General features: G+C 63.9%; 1 protein-coding gene across 1 annotated transcript in view; it reads right to left on the bottom strand.

Annotated features, from left to right (window-relative positions):
• Nucleotides 1-20474, bottom strand: part of LOC118712274 (protein-L-isoaspartate O-methyltransferase domain-containing protein 2) — an 83576-nt gene that overhangs the window by 51200 nt on the left and 11902 nt on the right. Inside the window, exons 2-7 of the mRNA XM_036425837.2 lie at nt 16706-16803; nt 9773-9827; nt 9308-9338; nt 2446-2508; nt 1805-2052; nt 195-1016 (exon numbers count right to left, since the gene is read on the bottom strand). Of these exons, the coding sequence (XP_036281730.1) occupies nt 195-1016; nt 1805-2052; nt 2446-2508; nt 9308-9338; nt 9773-9827 (1219 nt within the window). The 5' untranslated portion in view covers nt 16706-16803. The remainder of the gene's footprint in view (nt 1-194; nt 1017-1804; nt 2053-2445; nt 2509-9307; nt 9339-9772; nt 9828-16705; nt 16804-20474) is intronic.

Genomic DNA, 20474 nt, shown 5'->3' with positions numbered 1-20474 from the left:
CCTCCGCTCAGCGCTGCCCTCTGGTGGCCCCGTGTGCGCAGCGTGAGCCGTCCTCAGTCCTCAGCTCCATGCCTCTCTCTGTGGCCTGTGACCTTTGCCCCTTGGCTACGCTGCATGGGCCCCTGCACACCTGGCGTCCCTGGAGGCGGGGGGGGGGGGGGGGGGGGGGGCGTGTAGGCCCGCGCCAGCCCTACCTTTGCTGCAGTAGGTCTTCCGCACCACATCCAGAGGCCTGGCCACCTTCGCCGGCTCGCCCAGGCCCGGCTCTGTGGGCTCGCACGCCGCCCGCACCTGCTCAGCTTTCAGGGCGATGGCCTGCTCCAGGAGGCCCAGGTTCCCCCGTGTCATCACGTCGTGCATCTCGGACTCGTCCGTGACCGCGGACTTCTGGGAGTTGGAGTCCTCATCCTTGCCGTCCTCAGACCGCAGCTCCACCAGGACCGAGTACTCTGGCTTGCGGCAGGGGGGCTCAGGGGCCTGTTCTGGGGGGGAACGAGGGGTGCTCTCCCGGCAGGTCACATCAGGAGTGACCTCCTCGTCCTCTTCATCCTCCCCGTCCTCGGTCTCCTCCTCCTCCTCCTCCTCCTCCTCCTCTTCTTCCTCTTCCTCCTCTTCTTCAGCTTCCCCCTCCTCTTTCTCCTCTTGGCCCTCAGAGCCTGTCAGCTGGCAGAGCTCCCCGCTGGCCACGCCCTCCGGGAACTGGGGCCCAGGCCCCTGGGTGCACTCACTGGTGACCTCAATGACCTCCTCGATGTCCTCGGGCTGGATAAACACCTCCTTCTCCCCTCCTTGGCCGGCAGCCCCTCCTTCCGCTTCCTCCTGCACCAGGCGCAGGACCCCGGGGCCTGCAGCCTGCCGGCTGGAGCCCTCCCTGACCAGGGGCTCCTTGGAGACGTGGCCCAGGTCTAGGAGGGAAGTGGCAATGACCTCCTGGAAGCTGCTGTAGCTGCCTTTGGAGGAGCCCGTGGCGGTGCCGATGGGATTGGAGCCGAAATGAGTCTGGACAGGGCTCCTTCCTGCACAAGAGCAGAAAAGCCACGTGAAGGGGCCGCGGGAGGCGGCGTCCAGGCCTGTCCCGCCCAGCAGTGGGCAGCATGAGGTCATTTGCATCACTGCCACGGCCCGGACCTCAGGCCAGTGAGCTTTCTTAGGGGCAGACGGGAACACCATGTGGTATTTTCTAAGTCACCTCACAAAACGGAGCTCAAAGACTACATCAGATTTTTAAAAATTGTTTCAAAATTGAAAAGTAATAGACAAATTTATACTTTTTAAAGGACCCAAATTTAAATGCTTTCAGGGCAGTGACTAAGATGTGGGGTACTCTCCGCGCCAGCCCTGCGCCCGGGCTCCAAGGGATGGAGCACCCTCAGGCGCAGCCGCAGCTCCGGACGGAGGCAGGTGCGGGGGCCCTGCGGGGCCGGCAGTAAGTTAGCCAGCCACCTCAGACCCAGGAGCTTGGGTGCGAGGGGGCTTGGACCTTGGTCCATCACACCAGCTTTTGCCAACAGCGGGGTGTCCCAGGCGAAGCCGGTGCAAGCAGGTCCCCTCAATCCTCCTCCATCTCACCAAGCGCCAAGCAGCCCCAGGCCTCCCTTCCCAAGGCCACACAGCTGTCGGGGTGTCAGCTCCCCGTGCACAGACACACACCCGTCTCACACAGCGCAGCGCGGCCCGCGGAAGCCGCCCCGGGACAGGGTGCCCTTGTTCTCAGGAAGGGCTTTCTTGGCAGGGCACTCCCGGCCCAGCCGCGGCTCCCGGCACACACTGGGCGCCTTGATTCGGGGCAGAAAGAACAAGGCACCTTCAGCTGGCGGGGGGTGCCGAGCCTCCTCCTGTCCTGACATCTCGGCCTCAGCCTCCTCCAGAGCTCCTTCCGATTCCTCTGACACAGAGGCGTCCTTCACCTCGGCGTCCTCGCTGCCGTCGCTGTCCACGCCGTAGCCCTCACCCAGAGCCAGCTTCAGGGGGGGTGACTTCCGTGTGGACGCCAGGTGCTGGGCCTCGGGGCCCTCCAGCTTCCTCTTCTTGGCCAGAGGGCAGCTCTGCAAACTGGAGGAAGGGGCCAGGCTGTGCACCCACCATGCCTCCCTGCCGCCTGCCCTTCGCCCTGTTTCCCTTGCCATCACATCTCCTCCGGCTGCTAGCGGCACCAGATTGGCTGGCGGGGTCGCATGGAGCCCCGGGGTGACCTGAGCCAGCCCCCGGGCCCCGGTCCGCCCCAAGCTCCTCGACAGAGCCCTGCGGCCTCCCAGCAGCCCCAGCGCTTCGCCTCAGCTGGGACAGCCCCTCCGTAAGGTGGTGCGGGAGGACACAGGATCAGCGCCACGGACAGACATGGAAGGTTCTAGATCCACAGAAGGCTCAGAGCGGTGGATGTGCTACAGCATCCCAGCAGCCCACCCTTCTTCCCAGGAACCAAGGTGAGGCCATGGGCCTCCTTACCTCCGGTGCCTGGAGTACTTGCCACGGGTGTGCCCTGAGCCGGAGCATCCTGGCGTGGGGCAGCTGGGGAGGCAAGCAGAGCGGTCGCTGGGGGAGGGCCCAGCCCAGACCTCCCCGGGGGCAGAAGACTGTCTCCAAGCTGTTCTCTCAGAACGGCCGCTTCCAGTTGGCAAAATCTAATGGAATCGCTCCCCACGTAAGTGCCTGTCGGGAGTGTGTCCGTGCGGAGGCAGGGCTCGGGGCGCAGCTCCCGGAAGCTCTCCCTCCCCGAGGACCAGGCTTTCAGCAGCCACGCTGCCCCGGTTGGGCAGGCTCTGAGGCACCCCCAGGACCGGGCCTGCTGCTGGCCCCTGGCACACACGGACTCTGGCGCCCTGGCCATCACAGGGGCCCGTGGCGCTGAGGCTGTGCCTGCAGCCTTACCAGCGCTGAGCCCGTGCCCGCAGGAAGGATGGGGCAAACACGAAGCTGTGGCGGCCACACGGGGTGGTGAAGCCAGGAGGACGGGTGACCCAGGAGCTGCCATGAGACCTGGGAGGGGGTGGTGGTGGGCCTCCCCCAGCTCCCTCAGGACTGGTGAACGAACGTGAATGGAGGCGAGACCCCAGGAGTCCCTCACCCTTCACCATCATCTGTCTCCCCACAGAACCAAACCATGGGAAAGTGCCTGAAACTTCTGGTCATGAGCGTGGGCCACGCCACCGAACCCGCTGCCCAGGAGCCTCTCCAGGGCCCTGCGTCGGGCCTGGGGGGCGTGCAGTGAGCACCTATGGGCTGCGGGACACATCACAGACTAAGGGTTTTAAAGAGCTGTTATCACCCCATTTTACAGAGCAGCAAACTGGCACCCAGCAAGATGGAGAGGTCACTTAAAGGAGGGGCCGAGCTCCCCCTAGAAGGGTCACCCCAAGGTGGCCTGCCCAAGGGGAGAAGACCTCATTTTTAACAGGAGTGGCCCCATGAGGCCTGCGCTCCACCCTGAACAGACTTCCCCATTCCGCGAAGGAAAGGACATTCGGGCCGACATGCGCAGGCTCCTGGGCCAGGAAAGGGGCACCTCTGTCCACGCACCCCTAAGGATGTCTAACTGGCCTGAGTGCAGACAGCTTGGGGCCCGACTGGCCACACCTGGGACAGGTCAGGGAGACACAGGACAGTGTGGAGACAAAACCCCACCCACACCGCGGCCTAGGGGAGCAGCTGGTGGGAGCCTCGAGGCTGCTCTCAGCGCTGATTTCCATTGATTTAGAAAGACCGGAAGGAGCGGGGGAGGGCGGTGGGGGGGGAGACATGCCTGTCACTGTGGGCCTCCTTTGCAGGCACAGCGGCGGCCTGTCCGGCTGGCGGTGGCAGGCTGTGCCCCACCCTCTGAGGCTCTCCACAAAAGCTCCTTGTTACTGGGCTTGGAAGCTGAGGTCCCAATTAGTCGAGTAATCGCTGAGTTAATCGGGCAATTAGGTGGCAGCTGCCCTGGAGGCCTGCGGCACTGGCGCTGCCCCCACGTCACCTGCCCTGAGACACACCTCCGCCCGCGCTCAGAGGAGGCTGTGCGGCTGGCGCGGGCCGCGCCGGAGGGCCTGGCGTGGGAGCACCGAGCGGACCTGGAGACCGCTCCCCAGGTCTCAGCACGAACAGTGTGCGTGGCAGCAGATGGGCCTGGACTGAACCGCAGGAGAGTGTCTGTCACCTCCCGCGGACCACATGTTCTCACCGACACTCAAACCCGAGGCTGCGCCCCACCTGTCCCAGCCTCCGCCGCTCAGCCCCCACAGCCCTGTGCTACCACCCGGACGCCAGGGCCACCCTGGAGCTGGAGAAGGGACAGCTGGGGCGCCGGGGAGGCGGAGCTCCGGGGCGATGGGCCCACAGCCTCCCCCACAGAGTGAGCCCGAGCTCTCTAACCTCACACACAGCTCCCCTGTGCCAGCACCCAGCGGCGTCCCTCCAGGACGGCCCTGTCCGCTTGGGGCGGGGAGCTCCCGCTGCTCCCAGTCAGCCCGTGGGGCGGCACACGGCGTGCAGCTCCCGGCCACGGCACTGTGTGAGCGCGGGGCAGGCCGCCGCTTTGCTAATGCCGTTCTCGGGGACACCGCTGCTGGAACACTGGGCCCAGCTCCCTGCGTCTCCGCAGGACACTGACGGGAGTCTGCGACCGAGCCCACAGGCACCCACCTGGCGCCACCGAGCCTCCCTCGCCTGCCGGTCTTCTCCTAGGCTGTTTCAGAGCAAATCTATCTGAGTCATTTTCTCTCCCAGAGAATACCCAGCCCTCTGTGGCTGCTTTTCTAGCTTCTCCACAGCCTCATCTACCAGCTGAACCGATCGCCGTTACCACCGCGGACGCCAGCAGGTCCCAGGTGAGGCCACACGGCCGGCCAGGAAGCGGCCTCCTCAGCGCCCCGGGGCCCCGCGGCCTCTCTCAGGAGCCTCTGGCCGGTGCTCAGCGCCCCGGGGGTCCCGCGGCCGGTGCTCAGCGCCCCGGGGCCCCGCGGCCTCTCTCAGGGCGCCGGGTCTGCCTGCCGCCCTCCCTCACCCTTCACCCTTGACCCCGGACTGTGCTGTGAGCTGCAGAGCATGTGGTGCTGCTCTTTGGGCTGGAAAGCTCGAACCCTCTCGCCCCCCGGTTCCCGCTCACAGGGGCGGCGCAGCACAGCTTCCCCGCGGCCCCTGCCGCCCCCAAGCCGCTCGGAGCCCCCTCCGCCCACGCCCCGCTCCTTCCGAACCCAGGCCGAGCCCAGAGCTCGGGGCCTCTGGGACACTGGGGGCCTCAGCAGCCGCCGAGAGAGAACGCAGTGCTCTTGGCCCATCGTCCCTCCGTCTCCTGAGCGCACGGAGGGCCAGGAGGAGGAGCGGCCTGCTGAGGGAAGGCCACAGCTTCAGGGGGGAGTCTGTCTCCAGCCGGGAGGCTGGAAGCTCACGGAGACTTCCATGGGGTGTGCCGGTCGCCCTGGCTCCTCAGCATGGCATCTGGAGGTGTAGCACCCACCTGCGCCCGCGGGGCCAGGCACGGTGCTAGACACACCCCCGGGGCTGTCCGAGACCAGGCCCACACCCTGGGAAGAGCCCTCTACAGGCAGTGTGGGGAGGGGCTGGGCAGGCAGTGTGGGAGGGGAGGGGCTGGGCAGGCAGTGTGGGGAGGGGAGGGGCTGGGCAGGCAGTGAGGGGAGGGGAGGGGCTGGGCAGGCAGTGTGGGGAGGGGAGGGGCTGGGCAGGCAGTGTGGGGAGGGGAGGGGCTGGGCAGGCAGTGAGGGGAGCGGAGGGGCTGGGCAGGCAGTGTGGGGAGGGGAGGGGCTGGGCAGGCAGTGAGGGGAGGAGAGGGGCTGGGCAGGCAGTGTGGGGAGGGGAGGGGCTGGGCAGGCAGTGTGGGGAGGGGAGGGGCTGGGCAGGCAGTGAGGGGAGGGGAGGGGCTGGGCAGGCAGTGAGGGGAGGGGAGGGGCTGGGCAGGCAGTGTGGGAGGGGAGGGGCTGGGCAGGCAGTGTGGGAGGGGAGGGGCTGGGCAGGCAGTGAGGGAGGGGAGGGGCTGGGCAGGCAGTGTGGGAGGGGAGGGGCTGGGCAGGCAGTGTGGGGGGGGGGGGGCTGGGCAGGCAAGTGGAGGGAGGGGAGGGGCTGGGCAGGCAGTGTGGGAGGGGAGGGGCTGGGCAGGCAGTGAGGGAGGGGAGGGCTGGGCAGGCAGTGTGGGGAGGGGAGGGGCTGGGCAGGCAGTGTGGGAGGGGAGGGCTGGGCAGGCAGTGTAGGGGAGGGGGGAGGGGCTGGGCAGGCAGTGTGGGAGGGGAGGGGCTGGGCAGGCAGTGTGGAGGGGAGGGGCTGGGCAGGCAGTGAGGGGGGGAGGGGCTGGGCAGGCAGCTGTGGGGGGGGGGGGGGCTGGGCAGGCAGTGTGGGGAGGGGAGGGGCTGGGCAGGCATGAGGGGAGGGGGGGGCTGGGGCAGGCAGTGTGTGGAGGGGAGGGGCTGGGCAGGCAGTGTGGGGAGGGGAGGGGCTGGGCAGGCAGTGTGGGGAGGGGAGGGGCTGGGCAGGCAGTGTGGGGAGGGGAGGGGCTGGGCAGGCAATGTGGGAGGGGGGGGAGGGGAGGGCTGGGCAGGCAAGTGTGGGAGGGAGGGGGAGGGGGCTGGGCAGGCAGTGTGGAGAGGGGGGGGGGGGGCTGGGCAGGCAGTGAGGGGTAGGGGAGGGCTGGGCAGGCAGTTGTGGGGAGGGGGGGAGGGGAGGGCTGGGCAGGCAGTGAGGGAGGGGAGGGTACGGGCTGGGCAGGCAGTGAGGGAGGAGAGGGGAGGGGCTGGGCAGGCAGTGAGGGGAGTGGAGGGGAGGGGGCTGGGCAGGCAGTGTGGTGAGGGGAGGGAGGGGGCTGGGCAGGCAGTGTGGAGAGGGGAGGGGCTGGGCAGGCAGTGTGGGGAGGGGGGGGGGGGGGGGGGGGGTGGGGCAGGCAGTGAGGGGGAGGAGAGGGGAGGGGCTGGGCAGGCAGTGTGGGAGGAGAGGGGAGGGGAGGTGGGCAGGCCGTGTGGGGAGGGGAGGAGGGGCTGGGCGGCAGTGTGGAGCGGGGAGGGCTGGGCAGGCAGTGTGGAGAGGGGAGGGGCTGGGCAGGCAGTGTGGGGAGGGGAGGGGAGGGGCTGGGCAGGCAGTGAGGGGAGGGGAGGGGAGGGGCTGGGCAGGCAGTGAGGGGAGGAGAGGGGAGGGGCTGGGCAGGCAGTGTGGGGAGGGGAGGGGCTGGGCAGGCAGTGTGGGGAGGGGAGGGGCTGGGCAGGCAGTGTGGGGAGGGGAGGGGAGGGGCTGGGCAGGCAGTGAGGGGAGGGGAGGGGCGGGGCAGGGCAGGGCGGGGAGGGGGGAGGGGCTGGGCAGGCAGTGTGGGGAGGGGAGGGGCTGGGCAGGCAGTGAGGGGAGGGGAGGGGAGGGGCTGGGCAGGCAGTGAGGGGAGGAGAGGGGAGGGGCTGGGCAGGCAGTGAGGGGAGGGGAGGGGAGGGGCTGGGCAGGCAGTGTGGGGAGGGGAGGGGCTGGGCAGGCAGTGTGGAGAGGGGAGGGGCTGGGCAGGCAGTGTGGGAGGGGAGGGGAGGGCTGGGCAGGCAGTGAGGGGAGGAGAGGGGAGGGGCTGGGCAGGCAGTGTGGGGAGGGGAGGGGAGGGGCTGGGCAGGCAGTGTGGGGAGGGGAGGGGAGGGGCTGGGCAGGCAGTGTGGAGAGGGGAGGGGCTGGGCAGGCAGGGAGGGGAGGGGAGGGGAGGGGCTGGGCAGGCAGGGAGGGGAGGGGAGGGGAGGGGCTGGGCAGGCGAGTGAGGGGAGGAGAGGGGAGGGGCTGGCAGGCAGTGTGGGGAGGGAGGGGAGGGGCTGGGCAGGCAGTGTGGGGAGGGAGGGTAGGGGCTGGGCAGGCAGTGAGGAGAGGGGAGGGGAGGGGCTGGGCAGGCAGTGAGGGGAGGGGAGGGGCTGGGCAGGCAGTGTGGGGAGGGGAGGGGCTGGGCAGGCAGTGAGGGGAGGGGAGGGGCTGGGCAGGCAGTGTGGGGAGGGGAGGGGAGGGGCTGGGCAGGCAGTGAGGGGAGGGGAGGGGAGGGGCTGGGCAGGCAGTGTGGGGAGGGGAGGGGAGGGGCTGGGCAGGCAGTGAGGGGAGGGGAGGGGAGGGGCTGGGCAGCAGTGAGGGGAGGGGAGGGGAGGGGCTGGGCAGGCAGTGAGGGGAGGAAGAGGGGAGGGGCTGGGCAGGCAGTGAGGAGGGGAGGGGAGGGAGAGGCTGGGCAGGCAGTGAGGGGAGGGGAGGGGAGGGGCTGGGCAGGCAGTGAGGGGAGGGGAGGGGAGGGGCTGGGCAGGCAGTGAGGGGAGGGGAGGGGAGAGGCTGGGCAGGCAGTGAGGGGAGGGGAGGGGAGGGGCTGGGCAGGCAGTGAGGGGAGGGGAGGGGCTGGGCAGGCAGTGAGGGGAGGGGAGGGGAGGGGCTGGGCAGGCAGTGTGGGGAGGGGAGGGGAGGGGCTGGGCAGGCAGTGAGGGGAGGGGAGGGGCTGGGCAGGCAGTGAGGGGAGGGGAGGGGAGGGGCTGGGCAGGCAGTGAGGGGGGGGGAGGGGAGGGGCTGGGCAGGCAGTGAGGGGAGGGGAGGGGAGGGCGTGCAGGCGTGAGGGGAGGGGAGGGGAGGGGCTGGGCAGGCAGTGAGGGGAGGGGAGGGGAGGGGCTGGGCAGGCAGTGAGGGGAGGGGAGGGGCGGGGCAGGCAGTGAGGGGAGGGGAGGGGAGGGCTGGCCAGGCGGAGGGAGGGGAGGGAGGGGCTGGAGGCAGTGCGAGGGAGGGGAGGGCTGGGCAGGCAGTGAGGGGAGGGGAGGGGAGGGGCTGGGCAGGCAAGCACATAGGCATGGGGTGTTTTCCTTCTGGCCACCCCAACCCGAAGGCCTTGGCCACACCCAGGACAGAAGCCTCAGCCTCCGGGAGGGCCTGGCCTGGGTGGCACCAGCACTCGCACTCGCTGCAGCGGGCTGTCCCTCCTCCTCGGGCTCGGCCCTGGCAGTGTGGCCTGGATCTGCAGTCACAGACTCTGCCACTGGAGACCCCAGCACACTGCCTGCGTGTCCCAGTCAGTGGCAGCCTTGGGCCCGGAAGCCTGTTCCACCTCCAGCCCAATGGGCCTCGGACCGCAGTGACCCCACCCAGACAGCCCTCAGGGCGGCGGAGACCGGTGACCGCCCTCCGGTGGTGGCCAAGGTGCTCAGGCTGTGCCCCTGCCGTGGGGTGGTAGGGCCAGGGCAGAGGTAGGGCAAGGGGTGACAGCTGACACGTGCCAAGGAGAGAGGGGCCTGGTCAGGGAGCGGGGCCAGAGGTGCAGCTGGCCCATCCCAGGAGCCCGGTGGGGGCATTAGGACCTGCAGGGTCACAGGCGCGACAGGCTCGTCGCCAGCGCGAGTCCTCTTACCTGAGCTCGGCACCGGTGGGCTCCAGGGGTGCTGGTGAGAGACAGGAAGCGCACGAGTCAGCATTAAACGGCACTCGGGCGTGGCAGCCACCCTGTGGCACCTCCTCCTGACCTGCTAGTGCGCCTTAGGTCCAGCCCGGGAAGGCTGGTGGCTTTGGAGGGGCAGGCGCCCACCTGACACAGGCTCCGGGCCCTGAGAGCCAGTGGGCACGTCTCCCTAACTGCGCCGAGAACGCCCGTGGAGCTGCGTCCGCCTGGCACCTCGCCTGGCGCTCTGTCTGGGAGCCCCGAGGCCACCAGCAGCCTTAGACCCAGGCCCGGCCGGGGGGGGCGGGTGGGGGCGCGGCAGGCGGGCGGGCATCGCCGTGGGCCGCTCTCCTGCGGGGAAGTGGCATCCACAGCCTCGGCCTGGGCCTCGGACAGAGCCAGCTGTGGAGGCGGGACAGACGGGGAGGCGGCACTCACCTCGCAGGGCCTTGGATCTGGTGCGAGCACGCATCTCCTCGTTCTCTAAGCTCATCTGCAAGGAGAAGCAGCTGTCAGGTCAGGGAAGACGGTGCCGCCCGCCCGCTTTCCCGCCCCAGCTCTGCTGCTGAAGGCGGGTCTGCGACACAGAATCCAAGGAATGGCTCCGCGGGAAAGACCTGGGACCTAGAGCAGCAGCCCCCCACCCACCTCCCACCCCCGTCCCCTGCGCCTGCCCCACCCCAACAGCAGGTTCACAGCTGAGGAAGGCAGGGCCTGCTCCACCCCCCCTCATGGGGTCAGGCTCAGGAATCAGGGCAGTTCACCCGCCCAGACCCACGCAGGTGCCCGCGCCAGCTTCCTGCGGGAGCCGACATGAGGGCGTCCATCATAAGCAGGACCTAACGGGCCGTCCAGGAAGCGCCCAGAGGTGGACGGCTCTGAGCCTCACGGTGTGCTCACCAGGAACGGCCTGAGGACAGGCAGCCTGAGCTCAGGGGCCGGCCCCCGGGGCCCGTCACCCTGCATGTGTTCCCCGAGGCCTCTCAGCACACCCTCCCCGGGGACCACAGTGGGGACCAGAGACATCTCTGTGCGCGTCCCAACAGCCACCCTGACAATGAAAAAACAGCTACAACTCACGCCAGTGATCAACTTAGCCCAATCTGCCGAACACCTTCACTTCAACAATGATCGACAGGAAGGCTGTGAATGAGACGCTGGTTCTGTGGGGGCTCAGAAGCCTGCGTGCCTCCTGGCCTCAGAGCACCTCTGTGTGAGCAGCCACTGCCACGTGCCCGTGGCCCCAGGCTGTGTGGCCTGCCCAGAGGCGGAGGCCGTGTCCGGGAGAGCCAGGCTGGGACGTGAATAAAGGCCAAAGTGTCAGCTCCCCAGACCCACAGGCCCTGCCCGGAGCCACTTCTCCCAGGAGAGGCTGAGTGGCCCCTGCGAGGGGACGAGACAGTCTAGACCGGCGGTCGCCAGCCTTCCGGACTCACAGACCCCCAGTGATCCGAGGACCACCGGTTGGCGGCCGCTGGTCTGGACCTCACTGGAGCCCATGGTGACGCCCCCAGTGCCCAGCCCTCATCCGCTTCGTGGGGGGCACGCCCCCACTGTCCCCCGGGGAGCCCCGGGGCTACAGGTCAGCAGAGACTTGGCCTATGTCACTCGTGACACATCTGGGCCGCAGGCGGCAACGAGGTAGGAGGTGGGCGCTGGGCAGGAGCCTTGACATGCCGTGTGTCTCCAAGAGAGAGCAGCCTCTGCCGGGCCCCCCCAGAAGGCCTCACGGCTCACTGTGGTCAGGAAAAGAGGGAGCAGCCCGCCTGCCTCAGGCCACCACCATGCTGCCAGGGGGACGGTGGGCAGCGGGGAAGATGTGTCAAGAGAGAGGGAGCCAAGGCAGTGGGAGCAGGTGTCCGGGTAGCCCTGGGGAGACAGGAGGGATCCCCCAAGCACTGAGATGAATTCTGCAGAAGGAAGCTCCCCCAAGCGGCACTGATATATGGTGACGCACGTGGTTTGTTAAGAGGAAAGCCCAAAGCCCGTGGCTGTGCCGGGGGGCGTGGGCCGGGCTGCGTGCAGTGCCAGCAGCAGGAGCCGGGGCTGCACTGCCCACGTGGCAGGCTCCCGGCGGCCAGCGGCTCACGTGGGGGTGAGAGGAGCAGGTGTCCAGGGCTTCGTTCCCCCACGAGCCTTCAAACGCACTGACGCTGACTCCTGGCTGCCGGGCCTGCCTGCAGCTGAACTGCAATCTACCGCTCTTTTTTGTGATGTTTCCAGGGAAGCTGGCAAGCACCCTGCCAGGCGAAGTGAGCCTGGGTCATCTGGATTTCTGCAGATAGATTATTTAAAGAGCAGAGAACAGAGAAGGTGGCAGGGTGGGTCGTGGGCCCCGCCTCAAACGGCAAGCCCTTTGCGGAGGTAACAGCTGTGGCCTCTGTATCGGATGGTCCATCAGTGAGTTCTCCTTGGGGCGCGTGGCTTTGATTTTAAAAGGGAAAAAGCTGAATGACAGGAGGAAAGGTGGGTTGGCTCTTTACCGGGGACACGGCAGCCGCAGCTGCTCGCTGAGCTTTTGGAAGTGGCCCTGGCTCCTCAGAAGCACCAGGCAGGGCAGAGGGACCCGGGGAGCTCCAGGGCTCCCGTAGCACCTCCGGCTGAGGGTGCTGCTCTGTCCCAGGAGGAGCCAGCACACCCAGCGGCCCCTGCTCTGCAAAGGCAAGTTCCCCGTTTTTCATTCATTTATTATTTAGAAACCCTCCAGTGTTCCAAGCACAAATCCATCAAGCTTCTGTTTTGGAACTACCCACATATAACTAGACAGCCTCTCCCTGCGGGGGAGGCCCCTGGCACAGCGGCGCCTGCTCAGCCTCCCTCCCAGCACAGAGCCCTCAGCACCGCCTGTGTCCGTAACTCCAGCTGGCTCTGCCACCGGAGCCGCCCACTTCCCGTGCTCCTTAAACGGCTCTAAGCGCTCATCAATATTTCACGGGTTCTGCTTTCTAAAGGAAAACTGGGGGCGGAGGGTAATTTACAGATGCAGACGCACTGGCGCTGCCACCTCTGCGAGCCAGAGAGAGTGGTCCCGTCCTGCGTCGCCTCAGGACCCACGGCATCACGTGGCTCTCCCCGCTGTCCACTCGGCCTGTGACCAGAGCACGGGTGCTCTCACGGCACACGCCAGAGAACAGCCCTCGTCCAACCGTCTGGGCATTGCCGTGGCCCAAACTGGGTTCCCTGGGTTGAATATTTACAAACTGGGAACCAAACAAGCCCATGTGGCCAGCACCCTCCAATCCTCATCTGGACTCTGGGGCCACGGAGGTGAGCAAGACGCTCAGGCCCAGCCAGTAGCAGAGGGATAGGGAAGGGCACTCTGTACCCAGGAGGGTCCAGCCACAGGCTTTTGCATCTCCATTTTGGTCCCAGAGGCCAGGTCTGTCCACCCCCCACATTCAGGGACCCTAGAGTGGTCTCTGGAAGTGCCCTTCCCCCTTCCCTCAAGCTCCCAGTCCTTCCTCTCTCCCTCTCTCACTCCTTTCTTCACCATCTTCTCAAGCCTTCACACCTCCCTGCCCTTCTGCACAGACAGCTGAGGCCCAGCCCTAAGGACCCCAGACAACCTGCCTGCCAGCCCGAGGGTCCTCCACTAGGGAAGGGGTGTCAGGGGAGACATTGCTCAGGGGCTGCTCAGACTTGGGACCTTGGTGGGGAGGAGGCTCAGGGAGTCAATGCAAACCTGAGGGCATGTAGGCTGCCTCAGGGTGGGAGGTGCTCAGAGCTGGGGAGCAAAGAGCACCCATAGGTGTCTGATCCTCTCAACAGTCAGCCCTTGCTCCCGCCCACTCTGTCCTCACAGACCTCAGTTCCATCTGAGATAAGCTCCTTCATTCCTGTTTCCAGGTCACTGTGTCCTGCAGAGCAAGGTGGTGTGGCCTCGCTCTGCTATTGTGGACAGACGGACAGACAACTGGGGAAGGCGGGCCTCGGCCGGCAGGTTCCAGGGGCCTCAGGGATGTTCACTGACCCTGGGATGCAGCAGGAGGCAAGTGAGTGTTTCGTTTTGTTTGGAATTCGCTCCAACAGCTGCAAAGCTTAGAACAATTTTTGAAGCCAAACGATCATATGCATTCTAGTGTCTCAGAACAGACCTGGAGGAAGAGACAGGTGCATCCACTGACTCCCAGACGGGTGACACGGAGTGAGGGGGCAGAGGGACATACTGGGGGTGGCCAGGAACTGCCCATCACCTGACTATGGATCCCCTTTCTCCAGGGGAGGGTGGGGTCTGGGCTGGTTCTGGCCTCAGTGATGGCCGTGCTGTGGGAGCGAGCGCTGTGGCTAGCACCACACCCATCGGCAGCTCCACCTCAGGACCAAGGACAGCCTTCAGGTACGCCCTTGTCCCTCTCCCTGGGACCCTTTGGAGCTCCCCTGCCTGCACTCCTCCCAGCTTCTCTTTTCTCTGAGTGTGCACTGCGTGGACAGGTGGCCCCGAGCAGCCTCTGCTTCACAGATGGGCAGGCCCTGGCTCCAGAGCCCTCGGAGCACATCCAGCTCCCCATCCTCTGATCGCTGAGCCTAGTCCCCTCACCCACACCCCTGCACCCTGGATGGCTGGTGTCACAGCTGCCCTGGTTCCCTGTGTGACAGCTACGTCTCCCTTGGAGAGTCCCACTGCATGTTTGACATTCTCCTGACACTCCTCCCACTGTCCAACCTCCTGGCAGCTGAAGACACCCGCCTCTGCTCCGGGTTGCAAAAAAAGACAGCCATGGAGTATTAGTGAACACATGTCTTGGGAAGATTTCTCCTGACACCTCTAAGCATGGGGTCATGGCTCACTCCAACCCCAAGTTAAAGTGTATAGCATTGTGGCTCCTTCCCAGGGAGTCATTAGCTACATAATGACGACCTGAGAAAGCAGCCACGTCTGAGTCTCTCTCTTTAAAACTCCATCATAAATGGAATTTGTTCCATTTGAGGCCAGCCCAGAGGTAGAAATCAGGTACCTCCCTCCCTCGTCAGGAGCCCCAGGCAAGGTGGCAGGGAGAAAGCCTGGCTGGGTGTCATGCAATCCACCTTCTCCATAGCATATCTCTAGTCATCCACTGAATAGCACTGTTTCATTTTTCAATGTCAAGAAGAGGTATAAGGATCTACAATCAATGCCTGCACCTTTTCTCCTTAGGTTTAGAGAGAGAAAGAGAGAGAGAGAGAGAGAGAGAGAGAGAGAGAGAGAGAGAGGATAGAGCGTTGGCCTGCAGACTGAAGTGTCCCAGGTTCAGTTCCAGTCAAGGGCACATGCCTGGGTTGTGGGCACAATCCCCAGTAGGGTACGGGCAAGAGGCAGCTGATCAATAATTCTCTTTCATCATTGATGCTTCTGTCTCTTTCTCGCCTTTCCTCTCTAAAATCAATAAAAATATATTTTTAAATAATAAATTAAATTAAATAAGCAAGTTCACACACACACACACACACACACACACACACACTAGCCAACACTTCCCCTAATGCACAACCACCTAATCTTGTCTAAGGGCCCCTGCCCAGTCCACCTGGGAGCTGTCCATACCCCTGGTGCTGAAGCTGGGTCAGACTGTGCACACCTCCCACAGAGGGTCCCGCAGCCCTCCAGGCACAGAGCTGTTCCTTGCCTCACCCACTTCCTGCCTGAGGCCAGTCCTGCTTTGCCACTTGGTGCTCTGCTGTTCCAAGGCCAGCACGTCTGTGCCGGGGCCTCCTCAGCCCACAGTGCTGGAAACCGACCCTTTCATGGCACATTCTTGGATCAGAACAGCAATTCAGGCCCTACCTGCCGAGGCAGAGGGATAAGTCTCTCTTGGAGCAGCCGATGCTGCCAGAGAACCGAGCGTGGCCCACAGGCTACTGCACGGCAAATCCCACACCATGAGCTCCTCAGGCCAGGGCCACAGTGGCAGCAGCTTCCTGCCAGCCCTCCACGCTACAACGCCCGCAGGGCACGTCCCCAGGCCCTCGGCCTCAGGTAGCCCAGGCGGGCCTCCTACGGTGCCTCACTGACCCCGTGTTCCCACACGTGGAGGCCTGGGCACCCTGCAGGGGAAAGTATGTCAGCGCCATTTCCCCGCTGCGTTTGCTCACTGCGTGTTTCTGTGCATGCTTCGGCGGTTCGCACGACGTTTCAAACTTTTCCACTGTTGATATATTTGTTATGGTGATCTGTGACTAATGATTTTTATGTTATTATTGTAATTGTCTTATTTGGGCCATGCGCTATGCCTACATAAGACAGCAAACTTAATCAATAAATGTGCGCATTCTGACAAAAAAAAACAAAGAAAGAAAAATGCGTATGACTCACTATCCTTTGATATCTGTTTTATTGTGGATGCCTGGACCATGGACCAGCAATGGCTCTGAGACTGCTGTCACTTTCCTGGTCACATGATCTCTGTTTAGCTGCTCAGGACTGGGATGGGACGATGCAAGTAAGGCCATCACTGGGTGCAAATTTAAGGGGGAAACAAAAACTCAGTGGTCAAGATTAAACAGTATTTTAATGCAGCACTTAACACATTGAAGTCAATGCAGGAACCCATGATCAAAATTTAAATGAAGGCAGGGTTGGTGTCGTCTTTTCTTTAGGCCTCGGGCTCCAGATGGCACCGGTCACCCACAGAAAGGCAGGTGTGGATGGAGGTGCGAGGACAAACCCATGGCAGTGCCCATGCCGGCCACCAGATTGGAAAGAAGAGGTTGGGCTTTGAGAGCAAACTACCAGCTCCCTCGGAGGAGGCTGTCACCCAAAGGCCATAGCCCTGGCCGCCTACACTCTGGGCAGGCGCACCCTGTGGCCGGACCTTGGGTCATGGTTTGGAGCCTCGGCAGTGTCTGTGTCAGACAATGAGGCCAGCATCTGAGACCTGGGAAGGAGGCCCACCAAGCCTGCTTGCTGTCACCTGACCCTGGGACCCTGCTTTACCTGGAGAACGTCATGGGAAGTCCTAGAATTAGAGGGTGGCGTGGCTGCCAGCACCTGGGGTGTCCTGGACGAGGGAGCAGTACCGCGGAGGCACCTGAGCCTCTGCCACCCATCTGCTTCTACCTGGGAGATGGAAATCAGCAAGGACGCACACCTCACGAGTCCCTAGGGATTCTCAGCCTGCCGGGCACGAGGAGAGAATGGCAGCAGTGGCTGAGGACATCAGGGAGCCCGATGCAGTGGGGCCTCGGAACAGGGACCTGGCCCAAGGGAGGCTATTGTCACCTGTGGGTTTGTTCTATTCGGCCACTCTTCTCCCTTTATTTAATGTGTCCCTAGCCCCACCGGTCCTTCGCCTAATCTGCTGACGACTAGACACACGTCACCTGTGCTGTTCCCGGCCTGGAGGGGAGCTCTGTCTGCCCAGACCCGGGACAGGGCAGGCCCTCTGAGTGCCTCACCTTGCCGCGTTCGTCCAGTAACCTTGAGGCCCTGTAGTTGCTGGCCTTGTCTCCGTGTGTCCACCTCTGGCTCAGCAGCTCACCCCGGAACTCATTTTCTGAGGGCCAGAGAAAGGAAACAATGAATGCGCTATACGTCTCGAGGACAGAAGCCGGGCAGTGCGGGTCACGTCTGCACAGCCGTCAACAGCCCCTGCCTAGGCCCACGGGAAGACACGCCAGGCTCGGGGAGGAACGTCACTGCTGGTGGGGACACCCTGCCCGCATCGGGGTCACAGGACACACTGGGGCTTCCAGCGGGGCTTCTGTCACTGAGGGACCCTGCTCCCGCGGCCTGGCTCCCGCTCCGGCACCTTTCCTCTGCGAGGCGCCCCGTTAGGTTTAACTCTTCACAGCAGCTCGGCTCAGCCGGACGGACAAAGAACGGCCTTGTGTGCCTGTTCCCTGCGGCACTCTGTTTCCATGACAACAGCTTTCCACACCGGCAGCAGCATTTCAAAGAAAGGCCATCAGTAACCAACAATAAAAACAGGAAATGAAAATGCCTGCGTTCTGCTCTCCGCTGCTCCCTGAAGGCAGCTTGGACTCTGCCGGAAGCGGTGGGGCCCACAGCTCTGACACCACTGCCCGCACGCTGGGCCGGCACCCCCACGTGGTCTGTCTAGTTCACGCTCCTGCCCCGGCACCCTGTGACTCCTTCCCACGGCATCCACGTGTCCGGAAATGCCTCCAGACCCTCGAAGGCTCCTGTGACCTCCAGGAGCACGACACTGAGCGGCTCAGACCAGTTGTCAAGGCGATGCCTAATGCAAGGTTTTCAAAGGACTGGTTTGGTACCTACCATGTGCCTGCCTCACTGAGCCAGGAGTCCCCTGCAGGAGACCCCGAAGGTATGGGCTGTGACTCCTGGCTCCCAGGTCCTCACCAGCGCACCCAAAATGGGGACAGGCCCACCGGCCGGCATTCAGATTTCCAAACCCGCCGCACCTGTGTGGGAGCCACACAGGCCCTGAATGAACAGGCGGAGGCTGCAAAGTGGGTGCAGACAGACTCACACCTGGCAGAGATGAAGGCCACGCGGTGAGTCAGCCGGTCATAGGACGTGTCTGATACCTGAGGGCAGAGGTGAGAGTGCACAGGGTTCGTTCTCCACACACACCTCCCGGTCAGGAGACCCACAGCCACCTGTGCTGGCTGCAGACCAGGCTCCAGGGGCAGTTCTTGTCTCCATGACAATGTAAACGTGTGAGGTGACTGGGGCGTGTCATGGCAGCTGGAGGGGCAGCAGAAGAGCCCGAGTAAGGTCTGTGCTGCAGGCAGGACTGTTTCCCCTCTTGGCCCCCCACCCTGTGCGACCCTTCGAGGTCCCTCCTGCTTCCCAGAGGAGCCTGGCCAGTGAGCAGAGCAAATCTCGGAAGGAGCTCTGTTTTTCTGTTTGATGGGAGACAGCCAGCTCACAGGTCTTCCCACACCCCCACACCTGCAAGGGAAAGCACAGGGTAGAGAGCGTTTGGACACAGGAGCAGGGTGGCACCTCAGCAACCTGGAGCTCACGGCCTGGGGCTCGGCGTCAAACCGGGCACAGCCCCGGGACCAGACCCTCATCGCGAACCAGTTCTCCCCTGATGTGAGTCCTTCCTCTTCCTGGGAAGATTTTGGAGCAAACTATGGTCACTGCTGGCAGACAGCACTCCTCCTGGGCTAGGACCCCAGAACCTGCCCGTGGCCCGGCCACCTCACAGACCGGACGCCTCCTGGCTGACGCACGGAGGCAGCACACAAAGCCCCCACCCGCCCAACTCGGAGTCCTCAGGCTGGAGGGTGGGCGTGCGAGGCCCCAGCAGGACGTGCCTTGCAAGGGTCACCTGCTCTGGACACATGGGGCAGAGGGGCAGAGGGGCAGAGCTGTTTCCCCCCCTGTCCTGTATGTCCCCTTCCCCATCCACCACGTGAGGGGGAGGGAGGTCTGGGGATTGACAGTTCGTGTGGAACATGCCCTCCCGGGGTCAGTGCACAGGGGACACGTGAGGATGGCACAGCCTGTTACGGGGAATCTGAAGGGAAGAGCAGGCAGTCCTCGGGCCGAGCGGCCTGTGAGCTCGTAAGTGTCTAATCAGCTCATTCGAATCTGTGCCCCTGGACTCAAACAGCAATCAGGCCGCTTGGGGGCAGGTGGTGAGGAGGAGGCGCTGGCCTTGACCCCTCTGGGACCAGGCACCACGTGCCCTGTCTGTTCACACTGCCCAGGTCTGTCCCCACAGAGGCCCCAAACTCACTTCTACCACGAGACTCTGGCAGGCAGACAAGCTCAGAGCAGCGACCAGGATCGGCTGCCAGGTGGTGGGTCTGTGAGCAGGGCACTTCCTGCCCGAGCCCAGCAGCCCTCTCCTGATGGCAGCCATTGCCCCGCTCAGCAGCCCCGGGGCCAGCCCGCCAGGCCCAGGACAGTTCCCGACAAACAGCAGCACAGCCCTGGGCCCCGAGCATGAGAGTCGGTCTCCGGTCTCCGGAGGCCTCAGCCCAGCCCTCCTTGGTCCCCCTGTGTTCCCAACATCCTGGCCGAGCCAATCTCTCCACGCAGGCCTGATGCCCCCGCCTTCTCAACATCGAACAAAGGGTCCCAGGGGCACCTCACGAGCTTTCAACTGGACCCTTCCTGGGGCGTTTCAATTCTTCCACCAACGTGAGGTTAAAATGACCATCTCTGTGGGCTCCACCGCCAGCAGCCTCCCCCCGCATCACAGCCACATTTCTTAAGGAACCACACTGCTCCTCACTCCCCATCGCAGCAACCTCCACCCTCAGCCTTCCACCAGAGCTCCATCCCTGAGGGTCACCAGTCACAGCCACGTCACTTCCCCTGGTGCACCCCTGACTCCGAGCCTCTCCCCCGCTGCCTGCACGTCCTTCTGGCCACTGGCCGTCCCATCGACCCCTCTTCTGACTCTGGTCCCTGCTCTTAGCATCTGCTCTTCACAGGACTGAGCTTTCCTCTCCCCCCTCCTCAGCCAGGGCACCAGCATTGCTTGGGCCCCAGATCCTGCCACAGTTACATCCTGAGTCTCCCCACAATCTGGCCACTTCTGTTTCTCCAGCTGTTTTGTTTGAGAAAATTGGCTGATTCTAAAATGTACATGGAAATTCAAGGAGCACAGGATTGTCAGCAATAAAGCTGGACATTCTCACATCACACGCAAAAGGTAACTCACGGTGGATCACAGCTCTGAATGCAAGAGCTAAAGTCTTAGAAAGCACAGGGGCATGCCTTCCTGACTGACTTAGATATGACACCAATAGGACAAGCAGTAAAAGGAAAAAGTGGATAAATTAGACTGCATGAAAATTTAAAACTTTTGCACAGCAAACACCAATAATAAGATGAAAAGACAACCCATAAACTGGGTTGCAAATCATATATCTGATAAGGGACTGGTAATCAGAACACTTAAAGAAGGCTTACAATGCCATAATCACTAGACGATCCAGTTTAAATAGACACTTGTCCAAAGACCACATATGAATGCCAATATACACATGAAAAGAAGCTCAGCATCTAGTCGTTAGGAAAATGCCACTTAAAACCACAAACTCACTAAAGTGGCTATAATTCTCTTAAAACTCACGCGATAACAAGTGTTGGAGAGAATCCGTAAAAGCTGGAATGAAAAGGGCACAGCCCGGCCAGCACGTCTCAGAGGTGGGGCAATGTCCCGCGCACCAAGAAGTCACAGTTGGATTCTCCGCCAAAGCACACGCTCAGGTGGCAGGC

Source organism: Pipistrellus kuhlii, unplaced genomic scaffold (assembly GCF_014108245.1).
Source record: "Pipistrellus kuhlii isolate mPipKuh1 unplaced genomic scaffold, mPipKuh1.p scaffold_m20_p_87, whole genome shotgun sequence".
Classification (NCBI taxonomy): Eukaryota; Metazoa; Chordata; class Mammalia; order Chiroptera; family Vespertilionidae; genus Pipistrellus; species Pipistrellus kuhlii.
The sequence above is the reverse complement of the archived record's forward strand: the minus strand, read 5'-3'. Positions and strand labels throughout refer to the sequence as shown.